Raw genomic sequence first — 10,209 nt, forward strand, 5'->3', positions numbered from 1 at the left:
CTCTTCCCCAAAACAACCCCCCCCCCCCCCCCCCAATCACGAAGACCACAAATAGTAGAATGTCAACTGTGCCCACCAGTTTCTTCCACAGTCTGAAGACAACAGGGAGTAATTGTTGAAATCAATAGTTACGGCCATAGAACTTGCATGCCTTCTCCTCTTCAGTTTGTGCAAGATACTAAGAAACTTGAAACATTAGTTTTCCACATGTGTCGCCACTGTTCTCACATATGGCTTCAGAAAGATGACAAATAGATTGTGCTGTGTCTGTTATAAATGATTTTTGATTGGTACAAGTGTCAGGGACCCTGTGACTCAATAGTGTAACTTACGTTGAAGAGTGTGCAGTTTTCAGGATATTACTCTCACAGAAATTGGTTCTGGTATAGCAGTGAAAAGGGACAGTTTCCTGTATACTATCTTAATGCACACTATTTCTGGTGTTATTCTCTCATCTCTCCTCAAAACACACCAGATTTTAAAAAATTCATATTTTACTAAATCCTTCTAGAATTTTGTGTGTGATGTGTATATTTACCCCTTTGTTTACTGTAATGCGCAATTTCATTTTGCTACATCTCAGTCTTTTCTGTCTAACCATGATATGTCTCCTGGGGGAACCTATAAAGAAATCAGTAACACCAAGTCTAATGAACAATCCATGTAATTTTTTATAAGACTTCATAGTCACCATTGACTGTAACAGCTTTTTTTTTTTCAGCATTATGCTAATTACCAAGTGGTGTACAGTAAAAGAGTGTACTTTACATGACAACGAGTTAGTTTCCATGTAAAGAGTGTACAAGAATAGTGATCTATGTTAAAGATGTTAACTTTGGTAACTGTACAGGTTATGTATCTTGACATGTTATGTATGTTGACATGTTCTTGTAGTTAAAAGACTCAATATACAAATACAATGATGACATGTGTACATGTCAGACGACTTTTGGATTTGAAGTATGCTAAATCACAGTCTTCTTCAGTATACCACTTGATAATGACCCAAATGCCAAAATTGCAATATTGCAAATAAATAATTTTTTACAGTCAGTGATGACTATGATGACTTTTCAAAAATTTTGCCTGACTGTATACACGAACCATGAGATGTTAATCAATTTGTGTAATGTTTCTGTTCAAAGTTTTAATGGAGTTGGTATTTCTCATTGATCACAGGAGCCTAAGAAATTGGTGAGGTATCGTGACAACAAGATTGTCAGTCTTAAAGGAGAACGTTTCACTGAAGTTAAAAAAGATGATGAAGAAGATGTGAAAAAAACATATGTGAGCATCAAGCCAGCAAGGCAGTATCGTTTCCACTGATATTCCTCCTAGAGCTTATTTGCTCCACAGAAAGGTATGATTCATGTTTAAGTTGTGGGTGGTAAATATCCAACTAAGGATAAGTGAATGTAAAATAATTTACTATGGAAAGTTAAAAAATTCCTCAATAGAAGCTTTACAGTTATGACTCTGATAATCTTGCTGTTTTTCCAGTTCGCCATACAGCTTAGGAAAAACATTGCATTCCAGACATTTTCTTTCTTTCTTTCTTTCTTTCTTTCTTTCTTTCTTCACACTGACTTTGTAATCAATTGCAAACTGTTACGTGATACTTCCAGTACACATTATTCATTTATATGTCCTTCTGGTTGTTACACAACCTCTGCTTTGACATTTTAGGGCTGTAATTCATAGTTGTTCTGCATAATAGTATTAAAATAGTCCAACATAAATCAAGAATATTTTTATTGATTGCTACTTGATTTTGAAAAACTGAATACCATTGTTCTCAGGACTGCTCCAAATTTTTCAATTTAAATGTTACTCTTAACTGACTGTAATAATTAAAGCTTATCACTGTCTGTGGGATTGATAAGTATTTGATATGAAAAAGAAATTGATTGTTAGTCATTTGAATTAATATAAATCTGAAACATATGTAGTTCTTTTGATTTTGCATTGTGGTTGCTGTCCCTGCCAGTTGACACTGCACTGGAGGCAGATGAGCTGGCATGGTTATTGCAGTGAAATTGTGTGGACAATTGCCATGGTGGGTGCATGCAACATGTGGTGTGGGCAGACCCTCCGGTGGAAGTGTTTACCTGCAGGTGACAGTAAACCAGACGAGGCAGTTCTAACGCGACTTCCTATTTCCCCATAGATTCACTCAGATGGCAAATGTTCATTTCCTCTTGGGGGGTGCTGTTCCCTTGCTTGTTGTCGAGTAACTCTCGGCCTGTTTAGTACCATTGCTGACAGTATTGCTGAGTGGCATTCTCACACTTGTACAGGTGCTGAAGTGGCAACGAAGGACATTCTTACACATGTAATGCTTCTACTTTTTTCTTCCTCTTTCATAATATTAACTGTGTGCCACTATGGACATGGAATTTATACATACTGGCAGATACAGTTATACCTACAGAAGGAACAGCAGCAGTAGCATGAGCAGATGCAGGCACTGCTAAACCAGAATGCAGAACATGCCACTCAGGTGGTGCGCCAGGCAGCTGATGTGCAGTTTGCTTACCCACATCGAACACTGTTTGCCAGTTTCAACAAGTCTATGGACAAATGGGAAAATTAGCTCCACTGGTTCATGCCGCACTGCTAGGTAGGGTATATCATCAATCCAGTCAACAAAACTGCCATGTTATTGTGCCGCAGCATGGTGTTGTATGATGATGTGCAAAATTTGAAGCTCTCCACTGATCCCAAGAAACTCCTCTTTGACAAATTTTATTGGTTGCTTTCGGACATCGAACCTGTGTGTTGGTGTCTTGGTTGCAGTTTAACCCGCACTACAATGGTCTCTAACAGTCATACGTAGCCTGGATCACCAATTTGCAGAGAGTCTGTATCCAAGTGTCAGTTAAAAGTGCCCGAAATGTGTTGCCTTATTTGCAGACTCGCTATTTCAACTTTGTCCAGATTGCGGAACCATAGCTTACGGTAGTGGCAAGGGATGACCTTTCCAACAATTGGCTGGTGGCGCAATTAGGTAAACATGGTAAACAGCCCCCTTTGCCCCAGGTGGCCTTCCCTGTAGCCAGGTTACCATGTGTTGATGCTGTTGATGATTCTGGTTCAAAGACATCATAGTGCTGTCTGTAAGCAGTGTCGAGTTTGGTGGGTTTGCATCCATTGACTTGTCATAATTCCCTCCCAAAGTGTAAGGTCCGTGATGTTGCTTACCTTGTGCTCATTGAGTGAACCAGCAGTCCTGCCCCGATTATCTTTTGGTACATGTTTTGCATGATTGCCCGCATGTGGAGGCCATGTGTGAGGTACGCCATCTGATGGGCCATTGAACATTGTGACAGTTGCTGAGCCATCAGTCATCAGCTGACCCTGTGTTTTCACTGTCTACAACATCCCACACAGGTCTCTCTGGGTATTTTGCTGATGTTAGTAGTGATAGGCACATGATTGAATTTCAGATAGATACTAGAGTGATACTCAGCCTCATTAGCTTAGATACGCACAGATTCTTGGGCTGTCTGGTGTTCAGCAGCCATTATATCAGGATGTGTTGTATAGTAAATCATGTAAGAATGTGGAATGGTAACTTAAATTATAATGGTCAATTCATTGTTGCCTCCTCTGGTGATCGGTTCGGTGCCTGAGTCTCCAGAAAAATATTTTTTAGGTAGAAGCATTATCTGTTTTTTGCTTCCATATAGTTGACATAGTCCATTTAGTGTCTCAATTGGTTCCTTTTCTGGATTTGGGCTCCTTACTACAGTCAAACAACCAGCTATTCAAGAATACATTGGGCTGGTCAGAAAATTTTGAGGTCCACATTTCTCTTACACTGTCAGCAGTGCTTAAATTTTGTCGCCCCCGACCCATTCCCTTCTCCATGCACAACAAGATAAGAGACTGCATTGCAGTGTTGGCAGGCTCAGGACCTCATTTCTCCTGTTTTGTTCAGTCGATAGGCCACCCCTTTGATGGTGATTCAGAAGCCTACTGATGCTGTGCATCTTTGCGGTGATTTTAGACAGATGGTCATTGCGCAGTGTGTCACAGAATCATATGCAATTCTTCTGCCGAAGGAGTTGGTGAAGTTTCTGTATGGACCATTATTTTTCACAAGTTACATTCACAATACATACTTGTAGTTTCCATTGGTTCTTGAGCTTTCTTGGAACTCAGCACCCTCTGTGGACTTTACCAGTTTACTCGCTTGCCTTTTGGAATCTCATCTGGTCTGTGGATTTTCAATGAGCTTTTCAGTCATTCAAGCAGTGTTTGTGCTTTGCTCCCTGTTTATCTTCTTTTTCACTGGTTAAACCCTTAATTCCTGGCATGTGACGTGTCCCAGTATGGCATTGGTACTGTTTTGCCTCATCACAACCAAGATGGTACTGAACAGACTGTTGCTTATCCATCAAATATGCTTTCTGCAGCACAACATAATTATTCACAGGTCAAAAAGGAGGCACTCACTACTATTTTTTGAATTAAAAAGTTTCATGTTTTCTTATATGGTGCACAGTTCCCCCTTATCACCAACCACAAGCCACTGATTCCCTTATCTAGCGGTCAGTAGCAATCAATATGTGCAGTCCAGCAGCATGTTTGCAAGGCCACCAGTCACAGAGTCTCATGGATTTGTAGCATCTGAAGTCGCATACTGCGGACCACCCATGGCTCATTGTATTTTCCCCTGGGATTGCTGTTTGGAGCAGGTCTTAGTCCAGCAGCAGGGAGAGCTGCCGAGTGTCATCGTGAGTGACAAAGGTTGGCGGTTGTTTGTGGTGGATGTCAGTTGAGAGCAGGTGAGGTGTCATACAAATCAGTTATGCCTGCATATAGTCAGGTCATCACAACATGGTCTTCCAGTCAGCCAGGTGGTACGGTTGGTCACAATGTCGTTCACAATTGCAGCAGTGTGCTTTCCCATTGCTGCCCCCTTGAACCCTTCACTGCCCCTACTCCCCCATCCCCCCCCCCCCCCCCCTTTTCACCTGAGGTGTAGGGCCCCAGCGAGGCTTGCTCCTGTGCCTCCCAATGTAGAGTCCATGGACTTCGACATGCCATCCTCTTGTGCCTCCTCTCTCCCCTAGCCATTGGATTTGCCCTCCCATCCGCCATTGCCACTAGATCAACTGTTGCCCACCTCCTTGTCCTTCTACCGCTCTGGCAGCATTGGCATTGTCTGCATTGGCGGCTGGTCCACAGACTGAGTCTCTGCCATTCTTCCAAGTTCTGCAGTGGAGGTGGCGGCCAAAGCCAGGCCATTTTCAGTGTTATGTGAACTTTTTAGGGGAGAGGGATTTAGTATCTTCATCAGCAGACATCGCAATGCAGGCAGATAAGCTGGTATAATTATTGTGGCAGATTTGTGTGGACAGCTGCCGTGGGAGGCAAATATAGACTTGTGGCATGGGCAGATCTGCTGATAGAAGTGTTTAAATGCAGGTGACAGTAAGCCAAGTGGGGCAGATATAATGCTATGTTCAACAACCACAGACCCCGCGTGGCACCTCGAGCCGTATGTGATTTCTGTGTGCTTGGTCATCAGCCACCTGCACCAGAAGTCTGTTGTGTTTAATCCTGTGTACATCCATACACAATTTTTGACTTTCTGCTTCCTCATAGACTGAATCACACAGTAAGTTTTGATTTCCATTTGCAGGGTTCAGTTCCTCAGCTTGTTGTTAAGCCACCGTCGGCCCATTCCGTATCTTATGCTGACAGTGTTGTTTAACAGCATTGACATGCCTCTGCAGATACAAATCTAGTGTACGTGCTTCTTACATTATGTTAACTTTAAAGCCTCCATTAGTAAAATTTTCATCCTGATATATCCTTACTTTCAAAAGTACTCCAGTCTGGACATTGTATTGCACTTATAAAATAAAACATGACAAATTTTAGTGTCTATAAATTACTTTCAACAGCATAAATATAGGTTTCACTGTACTGGAAACAGTGAAATGAACTAAAAGTCTTTTTCAGAGAACACTACATTTTGGAAGCCGTCCTTCAAATGTATGTGGTGTAAAAATGAATGAAAGTTTATCTAGCATTAATAAGAAACTTGATGGCTTCAAACAGCAATTACAAAGGATAATAATGTCAGATTTTGTTAATATGTTACATGTAAAGCATCTGTATTATTATATTGATTGTCCTGTAATACCACACGGTAAATCTTTCAGGATTAATGGTGTGCAGGAAGGCCATTCAGGTGGAAAACAGGAGCCTACTATATGTACACAGTTTATTTAATGTATTCAGATGTTACAGATATCCCTGTTTCATGTTCGTTGCCTGACAAAAAAACGTGAAGTGCTCAGAAAAGGAGGAGTAAATGAAATGAAACTTTTGGGTAGAGATGGTTCATGATATTAATTCAGCGATTACAAAATTGAGTCATATTTACAAAGAACTTTGCATTACGAGCTCACTTACCAGGAGGACATTGTGCTTCCTCTGGCCTGGATGTGCACAATGATCCAGTTGGGATGGGTGTCATAAAGCTGTAATAGCCTCTTGAGGTACTTTGGCACACCGTGACCATAACTGGTCTCGATATCCTGGATACTAGCACTGGGCCTGGCCCCACACATTTTCTATCGGAGACAAATTTAGGTAGCTTGCCGGCCGTAGGAGTACCTCAACTCCATAGAGACGTACCACATTTGGACGAGCATCGTCCTGTCAAAAAATAGCATCACTATACTGTCACATCAGAGGCAAAATGTGAGGGCAGAGGATGTCCCAGTGTACCATTGTGTCATCAGAGTTTCCTCGATCACTACCATCTGTGACCTGAAGTCGTACCCGATGAGTCCCCATGCCATTGTATTTCTGCAAAACTGTGGAAGAATGGGACCTCTACCCAGGTCGTCGCTATACTTGCTGACGATAATCGTCTGAGGTAGTGTGAAACTGCTGTTCATTGAAAATTGCCGAATACATCGCAACTCACTTTGTCTGCAGTCCGGATTTCCTGATCGTGGCACCAATCCAAATGCATCTGTTTATGTTGTATTAATGACAGCCTACACATATAACGATAATTCCTTAGTTCGGCTACTACTAGTCACTGACCAGTGTGTGGAATTACAAAGCATTACTTATTCTTAGACAGCAAGTGCAAATATGGGAGGTTACAGTGTACTCAATAAATTACACAGCGATTAGCACTTGTGGCGGTCAGACATGATCGACTAGAAACGTGACGACAAGTGTGCCTACCTTGTGTTCCCGTACAGTCCACTGTTACATCTGAATGCCTTGCAAATCTGGATATTGCACAATAGCTGGCCAAATGGAGGCCCACAGTGAGGCCCTTTTGCCACTCTGGCCGACAGTGCCGTCTCACACGAGTACACAGTATCTTCGTGACCTTCACAGTGGTGACTCGACATCTGATGCAGTTCGTGCCCTCGTATACCGTACCAGCGCTGATTATATCACTAAACAATAACACTAACACACTATGGTGGCCACTCTACTTGTCACAAGGATTGTTTGCATCCCCACTGATCGTGTGTACATGTACAGAGTTACACTGACATCTGACAATGTCATCTGGGTGTTTTGTCAGACAGTGTATATTCTTTTCTTTGAATACTGTCTGATCTGTGTCCTCTGTGTGAACAGACTTTACCAGCTTGATGTACTTAACTTCTTCGTTCTTGTGTGATTTAAGTAATTAAATAATAATCCTTGAGTGCCTTGTGCTCTTACGCAATAATACACCAGCCTTTGTAGATTCTGTGATGATACTGACATGACATCTGAAACAGGCACACACAAACTTCCACAGTAGACGTTTTCAGAGAAATTGGTATCCTATGCGTAATTCTCTTCAAATCAGAATGTAACAAAAGAATCATAACTTGTCAAAGTGGACACCCTGTGACTGCGTTTTGAACTAATTCACATGTTTGGTCAGTCAATGCTTTCTTCCACAGTACTGAATGTTGATGTCACAGGTCATCCCCGTTTTCAAGAAGGGATGACGAACAGATGTGCAGAACTATAGACCTATATCTCTAACGTCGATCAGTTGTAGAATTTTGGAACACGTATTGTGTTAGAGTATTATGACTTTTCTGGAGACTAGAAATCTACTCTGTAGGAATCAGCATGGGTTTCAAAAAAGACGGTCGTGTGAAACCCAGCATGCGCTATTCGTCCACGAGACTCAGAGGGCCATAGACACGGGTTCACAGGTAAATGCCATGTTTCTTGACTTCCGCAAGGCATTCGATACAGTTCCTCACAGTCATTTAATGAACAAAGTAAGAGCATATGGACCATCAGACCAATTGTGTGATTGGATTGAAGATTTCCTAGATAACAGAATACAGCATGTCATTCTCAATGGAGAGAAGTCTTCCGAAGTAAGAGTGATTTCACGTGTGCCGCAGGGGAGTGTCGTAGGACCGTTGCTATTCACAATATACATAAATGACCTTGTGGATGACATCAGAAGTTCACTGAGGCTTTTTGCGGATGATGCTGTGGTATATCGAGAGGTTGTAACAATGAAAAATTGTACTGAAATGCAGGTGGATCTTTAGTGAATTGATGCATGGAGCAGGGAATGGCAATTGAATCTCACTGTAGACAAGTGTAATGTGCTGCAAATACATAGAAAGATAGATCCCTTATCATTTAGCTACAAAATAGCAGGTCAGCAACTGGAAGCAGTTAATTCCATAAATTATCTGGGAGTACACATTAGGAGTGATTTAAAATGGAATGATCATACACTCCTGGAAATTGAAATAAGAACACCGTGAATTCATTGTCCCAGGAAGGGGAAACTTTATTGACACATTCCTGGGGTCAGATACATCACATGATCACACTGACAGAACCACAGGCACATAGACACAGGCAACAGAGCATGCACAATGTCGGCACTAGTACAGTGTATATCCACCTTTCGCAGCAATGCAGGCTGCTATTCTCCCATGCCCGCATCTCGTGGTCGTGCGGTAGCGTTCTCGCTTCCCACGCCCGGGTTCCCGGGTTCGGTTCCCGGCGGGGTCAGGGATTTTCTCTGCCTCGTGATGGCTGGGTGTTGTGTGCTGTCCTTAGGTTAGTTAGGTTTAAGTAGTTCTAAGTTCTAGGGGACTTATGACCACAGCAGTTGAGTCCCATAGTGCTCAGAGCCATTTGAACCATTTATTCTCCCATGGAGACGATCGTAGAGATGCTGGATGTAGTCCTGTGGAACGGCTTGCCATGCCATTTCCACCTGGCGCCTCAGTTGGACCAGCGTTCGTGCTGGACGTGCAGACCGCGTGAGACGATGCTTCATCCAGTCCCAAACATGCTCAATGGGGGACAGATCCGGAGATCTTGCTGGCCAGGGTAGTTGACTTACACCTTCTAGAGCACGTTGGGTGGCACGGGATACATGCGGACGTGCATTGTCCTGTTGGAACAGCAAGTTCCCTTGCCAGTCTAGGAATGGTAGAACGATGGGTTCGATGACGGTTTGGATGTACCGTGCACTATTCAATGTCCCCTCGACGATCACCAGTGGTGTACGGCCAGTGTAGGAGATCGCTCCCCACACCATGATGCCGGGTGTTGGCCCTGTGTGCCTCGGTCGTATGCAGTCCTGATTGTGGCGCTCACCTGCACGGCGCCAAACACGCATACGACCATCATTGGCACCAAGGCAGAAGCGACTCTCATCGCTGAAGACGACACGTCTCCATTCGTCCTTCCATTCACGCCTGTTGCGACACCACTGGAGGCGGGCTGCACGATGTTGGGGCGTGAGCGGAAGACGGCCTAACGGTGTGCGGGACCCTAGCCCAACTTCATGGAGATGGTTGCGAATGGTCCTCGCCGATACCCCAGGAGCAACAGTGTCCCTAATTTGCTGGGAAGTGGCGGTGCGGTCCCCTACGGCACTGAGTAGGATCCTACGGTCTTGGCGTGCATCCGTGCGTCGCTGCGGTCCGGTCCCAGGTCGACGGGCACTTGCACCTTCCGCCGACCACTGGCGACAACATCGATGTACTGTGGAGACCTCACGCCCCACGTGTTGAGCAATTCGGCGGTACGTCCACCCGGCCTCCCGCATGCTCACTATACGCCCTCGCTCAAAGTCCGTCAACTGCACATACGGTTCACGTCCACGCTGTCGCGGCATGCTACCAGTGTTAAAGACTGCGATGGAGCTCCGTATGCCATGGCAAACTGGCTGACACTGACGGC

General features: G+C 43.8%; 1 protein-coding gene across 1 annotated transcript in view; it reads left to right on the forward strand.

Annotated features, from left to right (window-relative positions):
* The window catches only part of LOC126418631 (CUE domain-containing protein 2), a 107,166-nt gene that overhangs the window by 78,685 nt on the left and 18,272 nt on the right, over positions 1–10,209 (forward strand). Inside the window, exon 7 of the mRNA XM_050085477.1 lies at positions 1,180–1,360. Coding sequence (XP_049941434.1) covers positions 1,180–1,326 — 147 coding nt within the window. The 3' untranslated portion in view covers positions 1,327–1,360. The remainder of the gene's footprint in view (positions 1–1,179; positions 1,361–10,209) is intronic.

Source organism: Schistocerca serialis, chromosome 9 (genome assembly GCF_023864345.2).
Source record: "Schistocerca serialis cubense isolate TAMUIC-IGC-003099 chromosome 9, iqSchSeri2.2, whole genome shotgun sequence".
NCBI classification, from domain to species: Eukaryota; Metazoa; Arthropoda; class Insecta; order Orthoptera; family Acrididae; genus Schistocerca; species Schistocerca serialis.